At 38.5% G+C, this 26,482-nt stretch overlaps 1 protein-coding gene across 2 annotated transcripts in view; it reads left to right on the top strand.

Moving 5' to 3' along the window:
• Positions 1-26,482, top strand: part of MAGI2 (membrane associated guanylate kinase, WW and PDZ domain containing 2) — a 760,760-nt gene that overhangs the window by 605,714 nt on the left and 128,564 nt on the right. The window contains exons 8-10 of one of the 2 annotated variants that reach the window (XM_074161614.1): positions 1,834-1,955; positions 2,586-2,714; positions 3,408-3,590. In XM_074161614.1, the coding sequence (XP_074017715.1) occupies positions 1,834-1,955; positions 2,586-2,714; positions 3,408-3,590 (434 nt within the window). The remainder of the gene's footprint in view (positions 1-1,833; positions 1,956-2,585; positions 2,715-3,407; positions 3,591-26,482) is intronic. The other variant, XM_074161622.1, reaches the window with a different exon arrangement.

The raw sequence follows: 26,482 nt of genomic DNA, 5'->3' as shown, positions 1-26,482 counted from the left end.
ATATCAGAATTAATTCTGCTTGAATAAAAAGCTAAAACTCCTTTGGTCTTCTATCGTAGAAGGCTCTCTGATTCACTGGTCTTCCTGTAAAACCTTTTCTATGGATTCATTTTATTTGGTCATGGGTGATCAGAGCTTTATGCAGTATTTCACATGATGTTTCATCACTGACTTGTATAATGGCAAAAGTAGTATTTCCTTTACAGTATTGAAATACCTCACATGATAGGTGGTAACACAAAGATTACCTTTTTCATGCTTAGGAAGGGAAAGGTTGGGAAAGGAAAGCCTACGATCTTAAACAGCCTGTCTGAAGAAGGAAAGAAAGAGACTTTCTCTGTCTGCAGCATAGACTAAAATTTACAAGAAAACTATTAATCAAAATTAAGTACGAGCGTGAGTTAGCAGCCACTTGAATGAATTATAGGCATGTTAACAAAGTAGCAACTCCAGGATTTATCACATTTGCTTCCTCTTATTAAATCAAATATTCTTTTACATGACTGGAAATCTTCTCATTGCATTAGCTTTGGCCACTAAATCCTGATTTTCCAAGGGTTTTGCACTCCCATAGGACTTGCAGCCTTTCCTCTATCTCATTTCTTAATGGCAATTCCACTTACTTTCTTTGAAGCAGTGGTAGGATCTGAATCCCAAGGGACCTAAAAGTGCTTAATGTGGCATAAAAGGTCATTTCAATATAAATTGAAGGTATTCAACCCTTTTTAAGATCTCGGAGTTTCAAAAGTTCCCAGGTCACCTCTCCAAGTGCTTAAAACCTATGACTGGGATTGGAGTTTCAGAAGAGCTGAATACATACAAGCTCAGTGAGAACAAATAAGGAGTGACATGACTGAAATCCTGCCCTTCTGTACATATGTATTTGTTTCCCCTGAACAATGTTTGCAGCACAAACTCAGTTGTGATCAGATCGTGATCCTGTCTTGCGGAGTTGTTCAATGCGGCCTACTAATTTCTTTTGCCTTCTTCAGAAAACATGTGAAACGTATCACAGGACAGGATTGTAGGATTACTCCTTGACTGATAAACTGTATACTTTAAATTAAAGATTGACGAAAGTAACTAGTTAAGACAGTAGTTCTAAACACAATATAGAAAATTAGTGGTGTAACGACAGAGATGTACTTACTGACCTATTGTAGGAAATGTAAAACATCAAGAAAAAAATGTGTACATTAACTTTTCTTATATTTCAAATATTTATCTAGGTAGTTCTAACCTACCATCAGACTTAGTTTCTGCAACATCCCGTTTTACTGAACAGCTGAGGAGATATATACCATAAAATTAAGAAGAAATCATCCTCAGTTTATTTCCTCTGTTAGATTTATTTCTAAGCTGCAATCATAAAAGCACTCTGTGTCCTAGGCTTTACCTTTTCTGTACGTGATTAAGTAATTTCACCTACAGTTAATCGATAATAATGCACAAAACTGGTTCAGATCCTTTGAATCATGGACAGAACAATGCTTGTACTAAAAACATGAAAAACTGTTGTTGTAGCATGCTTCAGCAGTACTGCTATTTAATATGTAGTCCCACAGATCAAAACCGTTTCTCTGTAGCAGAGTCCAGCATATCGAAATGACAGGACACTTCTCAGTGCTGTTCATTATGCAATGCGCGAGATGGTGCATTTCTCATCCCCAGCAAAATTGTATGGAGCGTAAGGGACATGCTTAGGCCCATTGGGTTTCATAACGGTTTTGCTATCTGACCACACACACCTAAGTCACATACAGCATCCTACTGTGAAAATGATAATTTTCCCCAACTGAACCCAATTTTTAATCAAAACCAAATTTTTTCCAGCCACATAAATAGAAGAACACAATTTGAAAACCCTGTCCTAGAAGCAAAAAGGAAGCTACAGCAGCATAACATGCCCAACGCAGAACTTGGAACAAAGCCTATGCAGGCCCAAGGTTTCCGAGGTACAGTACTATGTCAGCTATCTTAGTTAAGATTAAAGATCCTGCTCTCCTGTTTATGCGACAATGGTTTTGTCATAGTCTGATTAAAACAATAGTGTTGCCAAATCTCACAACGTTATCACCTATCCTCCAGCATTTTTCTTCCCTAAATGTCTGAGCTCCCAGAGTTGCGGGACTCACGAGCCACCTAAGGTACTCTAACCATCAGAGGCTTTAGAGAAAAGACAGAAAAGTTGACCCTAGTGTTTCCTAAAGACTGAGAAAGAGAAAGCACAATAAGAGCCCCAAAGTAATTTTCTAAATAAAATCATAAATTCTATTCTTGGGAATGTACGTCTCTCTCTTGAGCACGCGAGGTTGGCAACACTGAAATAATTAATTGTACTTTCCCTAAATTACTGTTAATTGATGTTTGGTATGTTTCTAAGCTAGCTCATCTAGCAAGCATCAATTAAGTTAAAAGCCTCAAGCACAGTGTTATAGTAGTTTACAAGAATACAGCTTCTTGGTAACGTAAAAATTAATGTGCTTAAAATGAGCTGTACGTGCAGCAAACTGTATTGGTGGAGACGAATAAACTTTAACATAAGGTTACAGTGAGAGAATGAGGCTTCTTCTCCTTTGTAACAGTAGAAAGCTCCTCATCAACCTTACCTAGACCCAAACTCGCCCACCTGCGCCCCGCTCCCAAGAGGTCCCGCAGCGTGAATGACCTGTCCCAGTGCCGGTGCGACCCCGCCGGGACGCGCAGGCTGCACGGTACGTCCCCCGCTGCCGGCCAGCCCGGCCCCACCGCTGCGGGAGCAGCCACAGCAGCCGATGTCACCACCTTTGCACCTTCCCCCCACCCTTTCTCACCAAGCGCAGCGCGGGAGAGAGGCACCGGGAGCCCACACTGCACACCCAGGCACGTCGGAGAGGGGACGCGGAGGTTGCACAGCCGTTACGTGTGTCACTAGTTGGATGCCAAAACCCTGCGTGTTTGGAGAGAAAAGCGCACCCAATATTTAGCACTGCTTGTTAACAAATGGAATAAGATATTCAGGGCATATTTTCCATCTTGCAGGTGGGAGGGAAATTATGGATAATGTATTGCTTTGTAGAAAAGCTGAATTTATAGGTTAGGAAAGAGGTTTTAAAATTACCTCACAGATCATTTTTATTGTTGTAATTATTTTAGCTACCCAATACCCACTTCTAAATGTATTTCTAATATGAAAGAATATTTATAACTCCCCACTTATGGCTGATCTGCCATAGATAAGAAATAGGTGTTAAGCTTTGTATTAATACAAGAACTCACAAATCTTTTTTTCCTGGAATGCCTGCACTCTATTTCCTTGGTTTTCATACACTGTCACCTGCTGTCAGCCAGTATTGTTATATGCTGTCCCCGCTGTGTTGTGACTAGATCAGAACTTTTGTCTTTCTTGTTTGTGTTGACTGATGTAGAAAAACCACTCTTCACCCGTGATGCATCACAGCTGAAGGGGACTTTCCTCAGCACAACTCTTAAGAAAAGCAACATGGGTTTTGGATTTACCATCATTGGTGGGGATGAGCCAGATGAGTTTCTCCAGGTGAAGAGTGTAATTCCTGATGGGCCTGCAGCACAAGATGGGAAAATGGAAACAGGTAATTAATATGGTTCCTATGTTCTTTTATATGAGAAGTAGTATGAGACATAAATTTTGGGTCTCACTCTTTCCATGAACGCATATATTTTTCCATGTTACTTTCTGTGTTAATGTGTAACATGTCTGCTCTATAAGATAAAATTCTCAGATAAAACTTTCTTGTCATTTTTCTTTCTAGTAATGCCAAGTAGCTTATTTTTTCCCATTTCACAATTTTTAAGGGAGAAAAGAGCTCTACATTCTCCATTATAAAAATGGGATGTGATGTTCTTTGGTTTATAGGCTGTTTACTCAAGAAGAGTCTGCATGGAAAAAAAAAGAGACACAGAGAGAGCACAGACTACTAAGCGCAAATTTATTTCTGTAGAAAGGATGGTTTTGCAAAATAATCAAAGTCAAGTTTGATCTAATGTTGTTCTCATTAGAACCATCAAAACAAGAGTTTCCAGTGTGGCATATGGACACGTAGGCATTTGTGGCCTACTAATGAAGAATCTGTGAAAACTAAATAAATAAAAGAAATCTCCTCTGAAGAGATTTAAGCCTGCTCTTAAGATCTAGACCACCACTGGAAATATTTTCATGTCCACAGTTTGATAAAGATTGCAAACCACTGTCTTAAAGGTTTGGAGGGTCACATCAGGGCTATATATGGATGAAACATTTTTGGAGGAAGATGAACTCAGTTTCCACACCAGTTATCATCTCCTGTAGGAGAAGACAATGTAAGAGTAATAGAATAATTTCAGTTGGCAGGGACCCCCAGTCACCAACCTCCTGTTCAATGCAAGGCTAACTTCATGGTTGGATCAGGTTGCTCAGGGCTTCATCCATGGAACTTCAGAAAATTTTATAGGATGGAGCTCTCCCAGCCTCTGTGGGCTCTTGTCCCAATACTTAACCACTCTCATGGTGAAGATTTTTGCTCTTTAGATCCAATAGAGATTTTCACTGGTGCACCTGGTTACCAGTGTCTGTAGTCCTGTGTTCGTGCAACCCTGTCGCTGTGCGCTGTCTATCCCCAGCAGTCCTTGTTCTTCAGATAATAGTCAGGCTGCACATTGGTACTGGGATATGTGCATAATTTTTCCTTCCATTTCTCACCAAGACTTTATAGAAGTTCTAGTTTGGGATTTATCTCTGCAGAAAACCAAGTTCATGGTGGCCAGAGTCACTGTGAAGATAAGAGAATTTCCCAGCCTGTGACAGGTCACTGTGGATGGACCACAGGAGCAGGATCCTTTTAGTGTGTTACAGTATAGGAGGCAGACACATAAACACACAGAGGCACCAGTAACGTAGGTGGAATAGTCCCAAGTAATTCTTCTGGAAATTTCTTTTCAACCTTCTTTTGTGTAGCAAAGAAATTATCTGGACTACCGTATGTCAGAATAAATCACCCTGAACTCTAGTTTATTCTGTAGGACTCTCCAGGACTTTGCAAGTAGGAAGTGTGAAGGTTGTGAAAAGCATTATTTTTAAAACACCACAATTTGCCTCCAGTCTTATATTACAGCTGACATGATGTTTCTGATGCCAAATAGATAAACAGATAATTTATATAACAAAGTGAAACATAAGAAAGAAGTAGAATATAGATTGTTGGCATTGGTTTTATAAAAAAAAATTAGTCTAACAACTTTTTCATTCTCAATTCTTTTTGCCATTTAAACTTAATGCAATTTGGCTCCCAAAGGCAAAATTAAATTAGCAGATTAAGTGAACAAAGGATACAACAGATTTCCAGAAGTTCAGAAGATTTTAGTAACATGAACTTTGTTTTTCCTAATATTTTCATATCACCTTATACAAGGCATGAGAGATTTTCCTTGCTTGTCATGGTTTAGCATTCTGAGATCCAGCACTCAAATATAGTTACATGCTAATCCATCTGAAGTGTGGGCTGGTTATTGGTGAACTTCATTTGGGGTTCTTTTCTCTGGAAAAGATAGTATCCTTGCAATGTACTTAAATTTTGATGTTGCAATTGAATATGGGTGTCATAATACTATTGATGGTGACTATTGTAGTCACAGATTGTGATGGAAACATACAGGAAAAATGTGCTTTAAAATACATAGAAATAACATATTTTTTTTTTCCAAGGTAATTGATTCAACTATATTAAGAATACAAAACAGAAATATACATTGAAATATATAATCACTCTATAATTATATGAGCCAAATATGTACAAAATTACATCTCAGAATAAATTCTGGCCTCAGATGTCTTCATTTTTGAGAAGAGTGACAGAGTTCTCATGTAAAGTAATTGGAGAATATCAGGCTAACGACTGTGACATGTAACATGGTTTCTATGAACATTTGAAGTAATTTCTAAATATGATAATGGTAAAATGAAAAAAGATATTTAAGGTCAGAATATTTATAGAAGTACTGTTCAGCAATATGCTTCTATTTCCTGATATCTAATCCTTTTCATGTTTCCTGAGGTAGGATTTCTCTCCCTATTCAGCCATTTTACAATCTAAACAACTGGAGATATGAAAGCCTCCTGGGTTCCATCAATAGCATTTTGTTCATAAAGCTGTTAAATTTTTATGTTTTAAAACTATTTGGAATTACATATGTACCTTTTGTTTGTTAGGTAGGCATCAATGGATGATGAATACAGCTTTTAAAATAGATTTTATTTATTCTTTTGATATGAACTGTGTCTTGTTGTGCAATTTATGTGCACTCCAGCTATGATCACAGTCACAGCAGGCTTTGATAAATGATCAAAATATCATATTGTGGCAGTAGGGCATCATAGTAGAAAGCTTGAGGACAGTGGCACTATCACCTGTGAAGGGATAGCCACAGGTGCTGGTGGTCCCAGCTGTAATACGCCTCTGGAGACTTTCCCTTGCAAGGCTGATACTTGGCCAAGTGGTAAACAAAATCCTAGTGGTTTAGACCTGCATCAGATACAGGGTAAAAAGGAAGAAAAGGCATCATCTCCATCTTACCTGATCTTGGTCCCAGGCTGTACTTCATCCTAGTGGTTAAAGAAATAAGCTCATAGAAAACTGATACTGTAACTTCAATTTACTTCTCTGCCCAAAATCTAATTTAGGGGTCAGATACAAATGCGATTAAAAAAAAAAGGGTGAATCTGTGTAAGATGTTATTGTCACACTTTTAACATGGTCACAACACAGTGATTTCACCTGCATGTTTCAAAATGAAACAGTTTTGGATTTCATCCCTTGGAACATGGAAGCAGCTGCCTGACAGTGACTTGGCATTGCTGTGATGCTATGGAACAATTAAAGCAGTGAGGCAAACTGAGTGCACTGAGATGCAACGAGAGATACCCGAGGTCCTGGTGATCTAACACCACCGCTCAATGACCAGTACTGGGCAGCAAGAGGTAGCTATAATTGTCCCAGACCCACAACAAACCTCACAAGCAGACTCAGAGAAACCACATCTCAGTGGATGAGTCAAAAAAAGCCAAAATTACATTCCTGATCCCATTTGCCAGATGTTTCAGAATTCCTAAGGGTTATTATGCCCTCGTGTAAATCTAGCATCTGTGAGCTAATGGCTGTTAATAATACTGCAAATGCCTTTCTAGGACATGTTTTACCATTTGGAGCTCAATCAAGCTGCTGGATATGAACATTACACTCCACAGCATCTCTGTCTACCTCAAGACAGCCTAGGAGCTGATACCACATTCTTTCTTGAGAGGTTACATTGCTTTGTCTTGTCTGAAGCCTCACACTGCCGATAGAAAACTGTCTGCATTTAAGAGGCCCCTGTATCCCATTAAAATGCTTAGTGCATGTCATTGGTAAAATACTGCATCTACATGAAAAGATTTTTATACAGTGAGTGATTTTGAATGACTGCTCTTCTAAGGCAAACATTTAGGCCTGCAGCTGAGTCAGATAAAAGCTCAAGCTGCAAAGGCAAAAACTTTTCTACAATTCTCAAGGTTATTCAATGGACTAGATAAACTGAAACACTCCCACATAATCAAGCTGAGGAAAGATTCTCGCTCTACGCATTTCAGCAAGTTCCCGTTCCTTTGGTGAAAGTTTCCAGGAAACAGCTCAAAGACATGATACACAAGTGATTAATTGAGTCTGTTGATGACCCTTGTGACTGATGAATAGCTATGGTCATTGCTGGCTGAACTTTCCAGAAATGTATATACCTCTGTGATGAACTGTCATAGTTCAACAGTGTGAATCAAGAAATGGGAAACGTGCTCTTCAATTCACCAGCCAAGCATATACTTGGCCAGCTCCAGGATGCTAAATCATCTGTAAGCAATGCAGACTTGGGCTTTTTTAGATGCTATTCTCTCAGGAGTGGTAGCTTCACTATATTACTTAACCTATTCTAGAGATAAAAATTCATAAATGTAAGATGAGGTTCAGCTAACAGATATAGATGTCTACAAGACAGACGTCTACACCTACCATATGAGTAGACATCTACCACTTCTAGATAACTGTATGTGGAAGAAGCCTAGAGACTAGAGGTCTAGAGTCTAGAGATCAGTCTCACATCTACCACACAGATCTTCTACTGCACCTGAGAGATCTCCAAAGAGAATGAGCCAGCTGTTAGAAATACTGGAAGGAGTGACCCATGGCATTCCTGCTATCCATGGGCCCACTGTCAAGACCCATAACAATCTTCTATATATGACGATTTTTTCAAGATTAATTACTCTAAATGTAAGCAAATCGGAGAGATTGCACACTTAGAATCATAGAACCATAAAATTGTCTATGTTGGAAGAGACCTTTCAGATCATCAAGTCCAACTGTTAATTAGCACTGCCAAAACTGCCACTAAACCATGTCCCTAAGCACCATGTCTACCCATCTTTTAAATACCTTCAGGGATGGTGATTGAACCACTTCCCTGGGCAGCCTGTTTCAATGTTTGACAACACTTTCTGTGACCTCCCTGACACCCTATTACTACCTTAACTGGTGGCACTCTATTGCTACCTTACCTTACTGGCCTCCCCAAATTAAGGCATTGCATTAGGAACATGGGAGATTGCTCTGCTCATTGGACTGCTGAGGAAGGAGTATCTTTTCATTATCCTTACGCGTCTCCAGGCTAAACCACTCTTTTAATATATACGAAGGCCTCACCAAGTGTCTGTCTTGCAGCTGAAAGCTTATGCTATGTGGCAGGTCTGTGAAAGTGGAGAAGCAGGCAGAAAGACAGCTTGTTATCAACTTCCCTCAGTACCGTTGCTTTGTTTGGAAGCTTGGATGTTTCACCTACACTGGCAGTGGTCCTTTGTCTCCCCATCTCAGTCTAGCTAAGACCAAAGATCTCTCTCTCTTCAGATGTTGCTAGTGATCCCATGGAGTTAAGAGAAGGAAAATTAACAGTTTGGAAAGCAACTAACAGCAATAGCAAAAAGTGTTTCAGGCATCATGGAGAGTGAGAATTTCTCCAACCCGTGTTAGGCCAGTTGGTGTGGCCAGGTTTGGTGGCCAGGTGGTGTGTGTGTTCCTACTCCCTACAGCACTGGCAGCTGAGGAAACAGTGCAAAATACAGCACAAACAGTATATTTGCATCCTGTACGACCAAAATCATTGCATTCTCTGTTCAGCCACGGCAGTTACAGTTCCTTCCACCAGTGATATTGGTTACATTTTCCTGTTCATGAGCCAAACTAGGAGTAACCATTTGTTAAAACCTCAACATGGATTTCTGAAACCAGACTTCTTTCATTTCACGGTTGATTTGCCTTTTCAAAGACAAGAGATTGAGAGGGCATTGAGACTGGAACTGCAATGTGAATGCTGTGGTCTTTACACCCTGCATGAGGATGGACCTAATGGATGCCCTGCTAGTTCATAGCTGAGAGCAATGGCCAACTAGGGGCTGCACTTCACTTTTTTTTTTTCCTTTGTGCAGTACAAAGCATACTGCTTCATCCAATCCACTTTATATTTTGCACTATAAAAGCTTGCATATCTCATGTAACTAATGCCAAAACTGTTCAAGAGGTGTGTGGGTACAACTAACCCTGACTTTTGAGAATCTTCTCACGGTAGACTGATGCAGTGTTGCTAGTCCTCACAATTTTATGAATTTGTTAAAGAACAAATCTTTTTTTTTTTTTAAAAAGAAGGCTAAATGTGAATCTTAGCTTAAATAAAAGATAGAAGCTTCTGTAGTTTCCTCTATAGAAGTTTCCTCTAGTTGCTATCTGTTCTGCCCAATACAGAGTTAGAGCTCTGAAGTATGACCACATTATATGGCTTCAAGAGAAGGTTAAGAGGTTTCAAACAGAAAGCAAACTAAAAATGCCATTTTTACTGTTTATTTGATATTACGTATTGAGACTGTCACTTTAGCTGGGGGAAGGGATATGACCTGTGGTTTTGAATGCTTCATGGTGACAGTAAAAATACTACTTGCATTTTAGGAATATTAATAGCAATGAAGAGCTTGGTAGCAGGAAGATATTATTCTTTTTCAATCCCCCTTTCTTTCCTATTTTAAAGTAGGCAATGCATTGAACTCTGCATGTAAATAGACCAGAAGACAGCACTTATGTTGCTAGAAATTGTTAGTATTTGTGCTATTTTTTCTAATATAAATTTTCCATTATATTTTTGTTGTTGTTTTTATTGCTTTCATAAAAAATTAACTTGCTACAGTGGTCATAGTAATATCTGTAAATTGCTTTTCACATTAACCAAAGACTTGGGAAAAGTGTCTACTTCTGTCAAAAAGTTACTGAATTTTAATCTTCATGAGGTTCCTATTTTAGTGTTTTCTTCATTTTTTTATTCTTTTGGTACTCACAGGGTTTTTAGGTACAGATTGAATGATAACGAGAACAGAGATGAGCCTAGACTAAAAACTTTGTCTCCATGTTTTGTATACCACACGCTGTTACTGTCTACATCCGAGGTCTTTGTGTGCATCTTGTCAGATTTCTTTGGTTGACTGGTGTGATATTCAATAGCCTTGTGTTCTCCCTGAGGTGCAGAAAATCCATATGTCGCTATCTGTTCGGCCCGATACAGAGTTAGAGCTTGAGTCCATGTTGCCCATCTATCAAGCTACTGAGCATTCATTAAGCACTGCATACAAATCTTTCACTTGAAAACCATTCCACTTCGCATAAATATTCCTCAAGGTATGAACAGAACTATTGATTTTTCTTAGCCCCATCATTTGGCTATTCCCTTGAAGTCTTCAATTAAAATTATTTACACAAACTGGAAGAGCAATTACAGGAGACCGTCTAACCCGGATTTCAAAATGTTTCTGAAAAGGGACACTGATTTCTTTAAGTCATAGGAATAATTAGAAAAGCTTCTTAGGAACTTCTTGTCTTCACCTCACATGCTGTTTGGCTTCATGGGATGATTCTGTTTCTGTGTTACTAGTACAAATGTGACTCATGATCTCGGCTCATATCTTGGTTTTTAGCCCTAAAGTTTGCCGTAATTTAGAAATTTTGGAAATCTTCTATTTCAAGCTTCAGGGTCGAGGTGGTTCAAAGCATCACATTAAGGAACATAGATCCCCAAGTACTGTGTCAATAGAGAGGGAAAGGTTGCCTCCAGCAGAGAGCCGAGTCTACCAACATTTGGAGTCCAATTCAGCTGCATAAATATAAGGGTCCAGTGCCATTAAATGTGCCAGAGATCCCACCTAGCCTCCTTCTGCCCTTCAGGCAGTAGTCTCTTGTAAGTCCTGTGTCATACCTGCAAGTCCCATATTAACATCTCAAATGCCTAAGGCATTGTAAAAGACCTTAGACGTCTACTTAAACAACTACATTCCTCGTCCAAGAGGAGTATGTTAATAGACTCCTTTGTTTTTCCTTATGTCTATTATAGCAAGCAGTGATTGATTCATTACTGTAATAATAACCCTTTTCTGACAATTTTGAGGGTAGTTGTTTCCCCTAGCCTAATTCCAAGTTCACACTTGTGGTTTTATGAACACTTAAAAGAAACGGCAAAAACACTTTTAAATTTTATAGGCTTAATTTTCACTCATTTCACCATTCAAAAAACGTTGATGGTTGAGTTCAGCTATACATTGGTAATTATAAATTAATTTTAATCTCCAGTCCTTATAATATTTCGGTTCAGATATTATTGGTGCCCGTGAAATATATAACAATACTAGGACTGAATAATATGTGTAACTTGTTCTCTTTCCTATAGTGACTTTTCTTCAGAAAACTAATTTTTTTCAAGTCCAGATAATACACAGAAATGCAGCAGGAATCTGGAAAGAACAGCAGTATTTCATTTTTTCTTTGATAAAATCCATATTTATACACAGGAGAAAACTCATAGTATACATGGTTTATGGCACATTTCATTTTGAAAGAAATTCACATTTGTTGACACTATATTTTGATCTATGTTTATCAGTCCTAAGAATGATAATATGTACTTGCTACTTGAAACAGTAAAATATTGGACTTGAAACAGTAAAATATTGGACGTGTAAATAGATGCAGTTCTGGAATATGTAAGTGTGCCGCATAGTCTTCTGCAGGAGGGAATATATAAGCAGATCTGCTTATATGTCGTACGTTAGTTCTAATGGCTGAGGCATTAAAGCAACTCTTCCCACACCGACCATAGGAAGTTGAACATGTTTGATTAGAGACGGCTGAGATCTGAACATGTCCAGCCATGCCAGATTCCACGTGTACAGCACTTACTATCTTTCTATCTGACTGCTTCACCTTTGACCAGATTTTCTCTGCAGCTATGTTTTTATTTAACCCAGAAACCAAAGGTGAAGCAATTTGATGGGAAGAGAGGGCATAATGCAGAAAGAATCTATGATAATATAAACAATCCTGTCTCTTATGGACAAATGGAACACAAACCGTATACACAAGACATACACGCTCTGTTTAATCTAAGCCACGAGTATTGGTCTCTCTAACAAGAGCAAATGGAGATCTTCTGGTGCTTAAAGGTGCCGTACCTTTAGCAGAGGATGAGATAATACAGAAATCAAGAAACATGGTGAAGTAAAATACAAAAGAGTAAAGGTGAAAAAGCAGAGAGAGTATTTGGAACACAAACTGTTCCAGTATGTGCAGCCTCACTTTTCTGTTAATTAAAGGTCAGACTCCATGAAAAACATGGCTATAAAAGCCAAAAACATAGACAAGGATACTAAAAGTATGTCATACATATTGTAGAATGCAAAATTAAAAGGCAGAAGAGATGTTACATAATTTTTTCCTGTCTATTATCACATACTAAGATACTTTTGTCCCATTTTACTCTTCATACTGTCATACACCAAAACAGTGTGTATAACAAGTCTCAGAAGCCTATAAATGAATTCTTCAATCTAAACTCCTCATAAAAAAATCTGTGGATTCCACTGTTAGGATATTTAACATAGGCCAGGAGATGAAAAATATATTGTCATAATCCTCACATTTTTGGGACAATTTTTGTAAATTTTGCAAGTTGCCAGTTGAGTAAGCAGTGTGCAACGAACTCAGTGGCTGCCAAAAATGCTGCAGTTGCAGAAATAACTTTTCTCCTATCAAATGTAATTAATATCTATCTTGCATGATTCAGCTATTTGTATGAACAGACAAAAATATACATTGAAAATAATAGTCCTCATCTTCTCATGTACCATTTCATTCAATAAATAATGACATCTTATTGCTTAACAAGAAGAATGATCTGGGGGAAAGAGCTTCTTTCTATATAAAGAGATGACAGGGAAAGTGAGAACTTCATATTGCAGTAATGAAATTAATAATCTAATACTATACAGCCAAGCCAACTTTGATTTTCTTTTAATTTTGTTTTGTCATATAGGACTTTATTGTACCATTAAATTATCAACACAAAAAGTAAATATTTAGCTGAATTTCAGATTTTTGTTCATTTTGTATTAAAAAATAAATAGATTAAAAATGCATAGTCACCTCTGCCTCCACATTTGTACAATCAAATACAATCTCTATGTATATTAAAATCTGAGTTCAGAAATTCAGCTCTTCATTTGCCTTTAACTATTCTTTGAGCATAAATTTTAAAGCTAAAATTTAAAGCAAATTTTAAACACTTTAAAAATTTAAGAATTAAGTAATGACTTTAAAGATACAGTTTCTGCTGTATATTTAGAATGGTAAATATCTTTCTTGACAGAAAATATTTTACTTGAGCAAATTAGTTAATATCCCTGAATGTCCCCATCCAAGTGGAGAAATAATCATTTTAGAACTTTGTAAAGTCCAATAATTATTGCAGTTAGCAACTCCCATCATAACAAATACAAATGTTAGTGAAGAGAAGCCTAATGGAGTTCAGCTTAAGATATTTAGGCTGACTACTGTATATGTCCAGTTGTGAAGTGTACATTAAAGCAGGAATCTGTGCTCATTTGCATGTAGATCAATTTTTTGTCAGTTCTGAGTTTTCCATTTGATGCATGGCATAGAGTAAACATATCCAGAGTTGCATTGGAGATGAAGAAATGTTTTCAGGCATATAAATCATATTCCAGGAGCTTTGTGAACCTTTAACTAATGGAGCTTACAGAGACATTTCAGGCAATTTTGTTATGAGTTCACTTCTAAAGCATCTTTCACTGTCTATTGCTGGAATCGGGATATTAGCATGGATGCACCTCTCATCTGACCCTATTTAGCTGTTCACATAGTCTTTGTAAGAGGAGCAAAGTTTATTCCAGCACTTATGCAACTGCCTCTTTGTAATTGATGATTCTGACCTTTTAAAAAATGGCTTGTTTGTTTAAAAACCTGTAGTGAAAATTCCTCAATAACACAAGGAGCACTTTTCAAACCAGCAGGCAGGCATGAAGTTAATCCTGATGAAAAGCGAGAAGCCCCTGGAAAATTTCATCCAGCCTTTCCTCTCTCCACCCCACAGAAGTCTTCTCCCCTCAGCAGTCGCATAAGTGCAGTATTTATTCTGAGTCGGTGAATGGAGATGGAGCTCGAGATGCAATGCTGTTACTGTATGCTCTGTGCATGCAGCAGCAGGGAGTTGCCCAGGCAGCACTCGCTTCTCCTCGTCTCCTCTTCCAGTAGACACCACAGGTGAGCGGTGCTGTGGTGGTGGAGCCAGGGTCCCCTAAACACCAGTCCTCCATTTATGCCCAGATAAGCGAGGACTTATACAAGAGCTAGACAAGTTCTTGGTGACTGGAGTTCATGAGTTTTGCCAGGTGTCAGCTATCGGTCTCAGGGGGTGACTAGGTGCAGGGGGGAGAAGAGGGTCCTATCTCCAGAGGCTAGGTGCAGACCTGGGAGAAAACTGACTAGACTAGAATTTGCTGGAGCTGAAGATGTGACAATTTGTTTTTCTTCTGTAGGGAGGCAGGGAGAAAAGGCAGTAATTTTATGCTCAGAGATGGCTGGAGAATGGATGTTTATATGCCTGTGTGGGCACCCGTAGAAGAAGGCAGGAGAGGGGAGGGCAAGGTACTACAGAAAAGAAGAAAAGGAGCTCTGCAAGAAAGGTCTGAGAGCAGTGATGCGAGTATAGAACTTTTAAACACTGACACTTTCACTCCTTTTGATGTATTGCTTTCTTCTTCAGCTCCTAGTGAAAGTAAATTAAAATTCTTTGTATTCAACTAATTTATTCTGCATTAAAATCAGCATCATTGTATGCAGTATTTACTGAGACTTACTTTGCCATACTGAGCATCACCTGTGGTACTGCTGAGGAAAAGTCAGATAATATTGGACACCTCTTCTTTTCTTGATAAGTCTGTTCCTTGAGAATTTATTCATAGGCTAACAGTGAGCCATGAAGGATGCTGGGTTATGCTGCTGCTCTGTTATTCGTAATCTTTTCTATTCCACCTGTACGTACACAAAATAGCAAGTCTCAATAAGCAAAAGCCATCAGCAGTTGATGATTATTGGCCTGAAATCACACCTTTGAATCCTGTGATCCTGTCAGCTCTGCAGAAGCTGGCAGGGCTGAGCTGGGGGCAGGAGGGGCTGTAACACAGTGAAGGACTGAAGAAACACAGGAAAAATTGGTAGTTTTGCATTGCGTCAATTCAAAGAAAGCAGGCAGCAGAAAGAGGTGGGAAACTGGAAAAAGAGGAAATTGAGGTAGTAATGGGAACCTGAAAGTGCTTTTGTGTCTTGTAAGGGAGGGGTGTAGGTTATAGTTTAATAGAAACATCATTGCGATTGTATGGGAATGAAGGACATGCAAGATGTGCAGGGTGGCATTAATCATACCACCCTCACCAGCATGTTGCTAGGATTATTCCCCTGATATTGCCCAGAGCCTCAGCCACGGCACTTGGTACCCATCTTGTTTGACTGAGCTTGGTTGATTTTATTCCACTGAAACGTCTAGAAAAGTCCATGCATCACAAGGTACCTGGTGGGCTCAGGCAGGTCGTCCTTAGGCAACCAGAGAGAAAGGCATCCAGCCACAGCTCAGAGACTCCCTCCCATCAGACCTCATCACTGGCACCAGAAATCACCCATGTATTTAACCTTGTTTAATTAATAGGTGGATTTGGGGTTAGATTCCTCTGTAAAATTCCACATGAAATTCATGCAACACTTACGTGTTCATACTTTTTATATCTTTTTAGAAGGTTCATTAATTTTAGGGCGGATTTGTTCTAACATAGACAAGAGAAGTTAAAAATACTATCATTTTACCTCTGGTCATTTTCCAGACAGGTTAGAATGGCAGCATCATTACTCAGACTTCAAAAAAGCTTTCTTGGTTTTTTTGTAGATTGTTTTCGGCAATCTGTTTAGTCTGTCTTATTCTGATTATTTTCCATATATCAGAGTATATTTTTTAGGCCAAACTTGATTGCATCAAAAGGAAATGCAGTTGACTATTATATAAGAAATTCAATGTTGCTAACGCAGTTCCAACTTATTTAAAAAATAGTTCTGAATTGTTTTGGGAAATAGGGATAATAAGAAGAATTGCACTTGAAGAATTGAACAAACAGCACAGAGAAGTCTCACAATTGCTAGCCCCTCTCCTGGGGGACTTCCACTTACCAGATGCCTTCTGGAAGTACTGTACAGCAGGAAACAATCTAGGAGGTTCCTGGAGTGTGTTGGGGATAGAATCATAGAATCATTCAGGTTGGAAAAGACCCTTGGGATCATCAAGTCCAACCATCTTCCCTACTCAACAAAGTTTTTCCCTACACCATATCCCCCAACACCACATCTAAACGACTCTTAAACTCATCCAAGGATGCTGACTCAACCACCTCCCTGGGCAGCCTGTTCCAGTGTCTGATCACTCTTACTGTGAAGAACTTCTTCCTAATGTCTAGTCTAAACCTGCCCTGTTGCAACTTGAAGCCACTCCTCCTTGTTCTAAATAACAACTTCCTTACACAGATGGTGAGTGAGCCAACTAGGAAAGGTGCCCTACTGGACCTGTTGTTTTGAACAGAGAAGGACTTGTGGGTGATCTGATGGTTGGAGGCCATCTTGGGCACACTGATCACAAAATTATAGAGTTTTCAATTCTTGGAGAAGTAAGGAGGGGGATTAGTAGAACTGCCACCTTGGACTTCTGGAGGGCAGACTTTGCCCTGTTTAGGAGTCTGGTTGACAGAGTCCCTTGGGAGCCAGTCCTGAACGGCAAAGGAACCCGGGAAGGCTGGTCATTCTTTCAAGAAGGAAATCCTAAAGGCACAGGAGCAGACCATCCCTATGTGCTGAAAGACGAGACAGCGGGGAAGAAGACTGGCCTGGCTGAACAGAGACCTTTGGCTGGAACTCAACGGAAAAAAGAGGGTTTATGACCTTTGGAAGAAGGAGTAGGCAACTCAGAAGGACTACATGGATGTCATGAGGTTATACAGGAAGAAAATTAAAGGGGCCATATCCCAACTAGAACTTAATCTGGCTACTGCCAAAAAAGACAATAAAAAATGTTTCTATAAATGCATTAACAATAAAAGGATGGCTAAGGACAATCTCCATCCTTTATTGCAAGAATAGTGGCAAAGGATTAGGAAGAGGCTAAGGCACTTAATGCCATCTTTGCCTCAGTCTGTAATAGTAAGAGCAGTTGTTCTCTGGGTACCCAGCCCCCTGAGCTGGAAGACAGGGACAGGGAACAGAATGAAGTCCCTATAATCCAAGGGGAGATGGTGAGTGACCTGCTACACCACTTAGACACACACAAGTCTATGGGGCTGGAATGGATCCACCCAACGATACTGAGGGAGCTGGCAGAAGTGCTCACCAAGCCACTGTCCATCATTTATCACCAGTCCCAGCTAACCAGAGAGGTCCTCATTGAGTGGAGGTTAGCAAATGTGACATATATCTACAAGAAGGGCCAGAACAATGATCCAGGGAACTACAGGCCTGTCAGTCTGACCTTGGTGCTGGGGAAGGTTATGGAGCAGATCATCTTGAGTGCCATCATGTGGCACAGACAGGACAACGAGGTGATTAGGCCCAGTCAGCATGGATTTATGAAACACAGGTCCTGCTTGACAAACGTGATCTCCTTCTATGACAAGGTGACCTGCTTAGTGGATGAGGGAAAGGCTGTGGATGTTGTCTAGTTAGACTTTAGTAAAGCCTTTGACACTGTTTGCCACAGCATTCTCCTGGAGAAACTGACTGCTCATGGCTTGGATGGGCCTAAAACATTGCTGGGTAAACAACTGTCTGGAGGGCCAGGCCCAAAGAGTTGAGGTGAACGGATTTAAATCCAGTTGGTGGCGAGTCACGAATGGTGTCCCCCAGGGTTCAGTACTGGAGTCAGTTCTCTTTAATATCTTTATCGATGATCAGGACAAGGGGATCAAGTGCACCCTCAATAAGTTTGCAGATGACACCAAGTTGGACATGAGTGTTGGTCTCCTTGAGGGTAGGAAGGCTTTGCAGAGGCATCTGGACAGGCTGGATCTATGGGCCGAGGCCAATGGGATGAGGTTCAACAAGGCCAAGTGCCAGCTCCTGCACTTGGGTCACAGCAACAGTTGTCCGCCTGTACTGGGCACTGGTGAGGCCACACCTCGAGTATGGTGTTCAGTTTTGGGCCCCTCACCACAAGAAAGACACTGAGGTGCTGGAGTGTGTTCAGAGAAGAGCAACAAAGCTGGTGAGGGGTCTGGAGAATGAGTCTTATGAGGAGCAGGTGAGGGAACTGGGGTTGTTTAGCCTGGAGAAAAGGAGGCTGAGGGGAGACCTTATCACTCTACAACTATTTGAAAGGAGGCTGTAGAGATGTAGGGGTCAGTCTCTTCTCCCAAGTAACAAGCGATAGGACATGAGGAAATGGCCTCAAGTTGCACCAGGGGAGGTTTAGATTGGATATTAGGAACTATTTCTTCACAGAAAGAGTTGTTAAGCATTGGAACAGGCTGCCCAGGGAAATGGTTGTGTCACCACACCTAGAGGTATTTAAAAGATGCCATCTTTTAAATTACCATCTACATGTGGCAATTAGGAACATTGTTTAGTGTTGGACTTGGCAATGCTAGGTTAACGGTTGAACTTGATGATCTTAAAGGTGTCTTCCAACCTAAATGATTCTATGATTCTATGAATTGTTCACCTCAAAAATGCTACTCCATTCAAGGTGCCGAGCTGATAGATTTTTATTTTAAGCTGTACAGTGTTGTAAATGCTGTCTTTCAATAGTCTGTTCAGTTCTGAATGCAGGTTTGTGATATTTTAAACATTTCATTTCCTACAAGAATAATGAATTCTGCTTTGTTAGAGCATAATATATGTAATTTCAAGTCAAGTGGAAGTAATAATTTTCAAAAAATGTTGGCAAATAATTTTTTTTTTAAATTCAAATTGAGAATAATACGAGCTTAAGAAAATTCAGTGAAGAAACAAAACCATAATGATTCTAATTTTTAGTTTTTTTTAATTTAACTATTCCAGGAAAATTGCCACAAACTAGCAATTTCTTCTACCAACACCCCAACCTAGCAAAAATTCCCAGAAAACACATATTTCTTTGTATAACCTCTTTTTACAAGCTGTATCTTAACTTTCTGTTTACGAAAGCTCCTAATAATAAGAATTTTCTTGAAGATACTAAGCAATGTACGTTTGTAGTGCATGTATGAGTATAGATATTGTGGTCCAGCATTACTGGAGCTCCCTGAGGCTACACAGCACCTCAGGTCTTTTTACAGCAACATCCTATACAACCATTTTCAAACCAGAATTTCACCTGAGTCATCCAATTCTATGTCACATTTCCAAATATATGCTTTTTCTAATCACAGTCTGTTAGAGATAATCTATTATAAAACAATGGTATGCATATTATAGGTAGTACAGGTATCTGGATAAATCTAAATTTGTTAAACAGTAATATAAAATGGATTATAATACTAGCAAATGTTGAATATGTATGATGAATTGCTTTTATATATGTATGCCTGTGGTTAGGTGTGCAGAAGGTGTATCTCTATAAAAATATACACGTGCATGTGTGCATATATATACATTTATATATATATAAAATAAACATAAAATTGAGTCCATTTCAGAAAAAAAATGCAGTTGTTTCTAGGAACTAGGGGGGGTAGAGGAACTATAATATTGTTTCATCATATCAAATATTCTTACAGACATATCACTGAGGGGCTCCATGCTGTGAAGCAGTCACTTTTACAGTGATCAGCCTGGTCCCAGTGATATGGATTTTGACTTTCCCATGTATAAATACATCCACATGTAGAAGTTAACTCATTTTGCATGTGTCTGTTAGCTAATTTTCTTTCACTATGACTACTGTGTGATCCTTTATCTTAGGTTGACCTTTTGGTTAGGACCAAAAAAAAGCTCAGCTTTCCCTGATTTGTGTCTTCTACCAATTCAGTGCAGGAGTGGCACTGGCCACAGAAATCAACGTCAAGACTCTCTATCTCTCACACACATTCCTGAAATGCAGCTGAGGGCAAGAGCCAGACCAAGTGCAGGAAAAAGGAAGGACTAGAACAAAAACACTGAAGCAAAGGATAAAGTACAAAATGTTACTTCAATAAAGACTGTAAAAATCTGTTTGCAGAATGCAAACACATCTAATGCATGTCGACAACCTTTAATCCACCATTTTCCAAATTTGAAAGTTTTCTTTTTGGGCATATAATAGATATCATAAAAGAGATTTGAAACAATCCTTTTGTGACTCAAAACTGGAAGGGGAAAGTCAGTGTGTTTAGTCAGTCTGCCTATAAATACCATGAAAGCAGCCCTATCCAGTTGACAAGCAGAGTGGTACATTATACCTTGTACAGTATAATTGCATTTGCTTCAACAGACTTCAGCAAAATTTTGACTCCTTGCAGTGGCAGTAAGTTCTTCTCCCAGATCTTAGGAATGACATGGGCTACCATGACTTTTTTGTGACCTCTGTTTGCATCTTGCAATAGCAGCTTTTAGGGACAGCCTATATATCGAACCTACCTCCTTCAGAGTAATTTAAATTCCTCATGCACTGTAGCCTTACTATAATATTGCTATCAGTGATGGAATTAGATGTTCCTTTAAATCCTGGTTTAGCTGGAAAAGAAATAAAACACATTAAGCTTGTATGATTTTTATTCGTTTTTCTTTCACCTCTTTACATTTCAGTCAACTTGATGAAACAGTATTAATTTGCCATTAGATGAAGGCACCGCCCGTATTTTTGTGTTTGAATTAGGCAGCAAGTCTGTTTTTTAATTTGGGAGAGTGAGGGATTTGAGGAAATTGCAGAATGCTCACATAACTAATTTCTCTTTTAATGGCGACAGTTTTTAATCTCTTTCACGTCTTGTTGGTATCTGAGCATATCTGTGTCTTACTTAGGTATTCAAAATCTTTGTTATGCCTCGAGAGCATCCTTCCTGAATGGATTCTATTTGTGCAAGTGAAAAAGAATATATTTTCAGTCATCTTAAACAGTCTTGCTTTTGCACATTCCCTTTAACAACACAAAAATAACCATACAGACAACTACACTTGTTCTTTTCAGAGTTGAGGGGAGGGGTAAAATCCTTCAGTAGAAGAAATACAGAGAGTGAGTAAGAACTAAGTTGGGAAAACACTTAATTAAAGTTCAAAGTAGAACCTAACCAGATTCCGGTGGAGGAGAAACATGTCTGTTATATGCAAAGAGTTCTTCCCTGTGCATGCAGAAGACTTGCAATTGAACCTAAACCTCATCTTTGACATTACTTATTTTAAAGATGGTACCATTTGTTGAATGCTAGGACACAGTCATTAATAAGATTGGGTAACATGCTCTTTATAAGGTTATGCAAATCCTAAGGCAAGGATTGTGCAGGTACAGAAATGCCTTTCAGCTTCTTTGGCCAGCATGTGAAACAGTAGCCACCAATATCGGAGGGATTTATCCTACACTTTCTCCACACCATAATGTTTCTCCCTCCATTGCTTCTAGTATTTGCTTTTTTCTCTATTTCCATGTCACTTAAATAACATTATCAGTTCCACTATTCCCTGGCTTTGAGGGATGTCTGGTGCTATGGAGCTCTTTCTGATAGCAACAGCCTAAAGCTGGACAGAGGGGCAGATGGTCTCAGCTCCCTCAGAGTAAAAGCTGCCCTGTGCCTTCAACACAGCTGGAGGAAAATGTGCCACCTGTGGTTATCAGCAATACTGCACCAGAGAAACTTCTATGCTTGCAGTTATATAAATTCAAGATTGCCTCAGAATCCAAAACACACTCTCCAGGTCTTAGACTAGATGGACCTTTTGAAACTAGCTGAAGCTATATGAATAAGTGTGAAAATACGCATACCTCTGTTCTCCAAAAGGACCTTTTAGATGAGTTGTGCTATGAGTGATTTATGGTATTCAGTATTTAATCTGCAGGTATTTGCAATTAATCCTGGAGGACAGCGAAGTCTGAGAAAGAAAATGGATATGGTCACTGCAAATACCAAAATTAGTGTTATCTCTTTTTACGGCCTTTGTCATGTAACAACATATAAACACATTAAGAAGCATTTCACATTAGTTATCCCTAGCATATTAAATAATTCATAGAAGTAGTGTTGATAATTGTACTATAGTGACATTACCAGTATACTATCAGACTTTTTCATTGCATAAACCTCCTCCACTGTCCCCAGTTAATCAGTATACACCTTACCATGATAATGCAAACGGTGCTTTTACCGTAGTTCTGTCGTGTGGGATAATAATATACTTATTTTCAGAATGATAGTGAAAAGACGGGATAGTTTCATTCCCAATGGAAACAAAGTGATAGAACTTTTCAGAACTTGTTTCTTCACAGTGTTTAATTCCAGTTGTTTATTAATGCTGAAGATACAGTCTTGACAGTGTTTCAGTAGTATTTTACAGTATTCCAGGTTCAGTAGGCATTAAATACATTGATTGATTGGTTCACCTATGTATATAAATTTGTCAGGACTAAACAGTTTTGGTATTCCTTGCTGAGAAAAGCTAAAGGACTGCCAGTTTGGAAATGCTGTGATTGATTTGTTCTTCTAAAGATTAAGTGGGAACATAATATATAATTTTTCACTAGTATAAAATAAGAAAAATATAAGAAAAAATATTATAATTATATTTTGTCATTATAACATTTAGTACATTGTTTTCAATTATTGAAAACTTAATAGCTTGTTCTATTTTACAAATTGGTTTATTATCCTATGAACAGGTACACATTGTCCCTGCTATATCCGTTGTAAAATCCATGAAATCAAAACACACTAAGTCAAAAACACTGAATTCGTTCACCCAGCCATGCTTAACTTTGCTGATAGGACAGTATTATTTATAGTAATGTCTCTCTTTTTAGTGTCAGCATCCCCAGATTTGGTTTGAGTGATTCATAAAGACAATTTTGGGTTTATTTTCATGAACCTGTATGGTTTTGATTATACTAAATGCAGAAGGAATTAAAATAGGAGCACTGCTTTTATTTTTGTGCCTAGGGCTGTTTGAATTTTCACTTTAACCTTAGATGAGTTTCTTCTGATTGTAATCCCCATTGAAATTAATGACTGTGACACTTCACTGTATATCTAAAAATCACACATATATACAGTTGACACCTTACTGTGGTTTCTTGTCTGGAAATTGCTTTTTGGTGGGGCATGTGTGTGAGCATTGTGTGCACACAAGACTGAAAAATTAATAATTTCATACTGGAACTGTCATAAGAAGCAAAAAGAACAAAAGCAGTTTTAATACAAATAGACATCCATTTTTAAAACAATTTTTTAGCAGGATTCACAAATAGACTCTAGGCTTCTTACACCTGCCTGAAGCAGGACAGGGCTCTTAGTCACACAGACAGTTAGGATATATTTAAAGACAGAAGAACAAAGCACCCAGTAGACATCAGTTTCTTTTCCTCTTTCTCTATCACTCTGCTGCTGGCATTTACATCCCAAATTCCTCCTGCTCCTTCTACTCCTGTATCCCACAGCACACACATTCATCCATTGTTCATCCTTAGTTATCTCCTGTCCCTAATGTGCTGCATCCCTGAACATATTGTACTTTTACCCTTCTTTGTGCACTTCTCATGCAGCAGATAGTTAGTTCTTAGCAGGAAGTTTGTGAAATGGCTATCCCATTTCCCACCATTTCACAGGCTTACCAATTGCAGTAAGCGATGCATAAAATACGCTTGAGATGATATATTTTTCATTTTCTGTCACTATGGCTACTGTCTCCAATCAGATGGGAGACCACAACTTGCTCTCGATTTTTGACAGACACAGAAGCAATACACTCTCAGAAGAGACGGTACCACCTGCTTTGTCAAGAGCAGGATGGAAATATTGTATGGAAGCAAATGACAATAAGTGGTAGCCTTTTGAGGAAAAATTAGATATAATGAACATTTTTGGAAGGACTTTTTAACTACAGGCCACCCATGGGATGATTCACAGTGAGAACAGTAGGAGATGGCAGGCAGACTGTGAGACTGCTTTTTCAGTCTGAACAAATAGTCTGATATGGGATCACAGTCATTCATAATAACCCATTTTAATTTACTTGTATTCATTAGCTAATTAACAAATTAATAAATTCAAACATCCAGAAAATTAATTCTTTTCTAATGAGGAAGATATGGCATGTTCTTATACACAACAGAGGATTAATGGCCCTTTAGATACAAAATCTGAGATTTGACTATTGAGCAGTAATTGATGTATCCATAACGCAGCTTAGTTTGTTGCAAGTGTTAGGATCCAAGTATTAAACTGAACCCCTACATTGCACTGGAAAATGATAAGAGTATTTACCCTGCAGTGCTGTTATTATTGTTCAAATATTTACTGCAGTGAAAATGAAGTCACGACGAAACTGTGGCTCCTCAGCGCTATAAACTGTGCAAGAGTTTATAGCTATTAACTGTGCAAGAGACGACAAATTCTCATCTCTCTCCCAGAAAGCTGATAAACCAAAACAGAAAATAGAGAAGGTGAATGAGGCATACAAGGAGGCAGAATAGCCAGTGGGAGATTGGATAATCCTCATAAAGAGAGAGTCTGATTCTTAGCCATACAGCTATAAGGGTGAAAAGTGATCTTTTCTTAACCATCATAAGGCTGGAGTTTCCTGTGGGTTATAAAGCAGTCTTAAACAAGGGGCTTGGTAGGACTTCTGTTAATGATTTTACCTCCTTCGTCTCACTAAAAAAATTATTATGCAAGCTGAATTTTGTAGTTTAGACTCAGTGTGGTATTCAGGAATGGGCTGGAAAAGAAAGCATGAATTATTCAGTGGTGAAGGTGTTAAATTGTTTTGCAAAGAATAAAAATATATTGTCCTTGAAAATGAGTGCTTGGCAGTGAAAGAGGCTCTAGAGATATTAAGATAACATTTGCTTGGAAGGAAGGTCAGTTTGATAATACATTACCCTCTATTAACCTGGAAAAATACAGTAAAACCTGAGAGAACCAAAAGGAACTCCACTATTTCTCTTTGCCATACAATTTTAAAGGAACTAATATATTTATACATGCCTGAAAAACTATTTAGTAGATTTTTGGTATAGAAATGATGTGAGAAACTGTCTGAAGTAGAGGTAACTTTTATGTTGATGATTATGATTATGATTATGATTGATGATTATGTTGATCAAAAAAGATAAAATAGAGGTAATACATAAGATGAGCATGTATCAGCCTAAAGGCTGAATGCCTTTTATAAAACTTAAGTAGAAAATTACTGATATACTAGCCATACATTTGTATGATATATTCGTTAATGAATGAGTGATGATTCCATTTTAAATGCACTGAGGTATTTATACGTAGTAGATTATTAGTAAAAATCCACTTATTTAACTGGAAATTATTTCACTGTTTTGATACATTTGAATTCTGCTTGATACAAATAAATGCTTCCTGTCTTTGGCATAAAAGCAGTAATGTGTAGTAATCCAGACTTCTTTGGACGTATCTGTCTCTGTCTCTGAAAGGTGCTGACCTTGTAAATCTAGTTGACTGCTTTCAAGATACAACAAGATTTGAGGATTTGTATATATGTACGAGTATGAACACACATATAGATATTCTGAATTCGTGGTTTGGCAAGAGAGTAGGTGCTCTAATAACTAGGATGCAGTGAATGAACACACAGTTCGTTTCAACTGGCAGGATTAAGGACACAAGATGTTTAGCCAGAATCAGATTCTTCAGCATAAAGTTTGCGAGTGAATTAATAGTGTTAATAGCAGTGCCTGGGATGACAGTATTTGTAAACATTTCTCATGGGAAACATTTGGGTGCATATTATTATAATGCTAAACGTTACGTCATAGCAACACCTTCAGATTTAGTGTCTGGTGTTTTGCTTCACATCCATGGTTTGGCTCTGAAATAAGCATGCTGATTTTCAGAGGTGCCGAATACTGGCATCTCCCATTG

Source organism: Numenius arquata, chromosome 2 (genome assembly GCF_964106895.1).
Source record: "Numenius arquata chromosome 2, bNumArq3.hap1.1, whole genome shotgun sequence".
Lineage (NCBI taxonomy): Eukaryota > Metazoa > Chordata > Aves > Charadriiformes > Scolopacidae > Numenius > Numenius arquata.
This window is presented reverse-complemented; position numbering and strand designations above follow the sequence as displayed.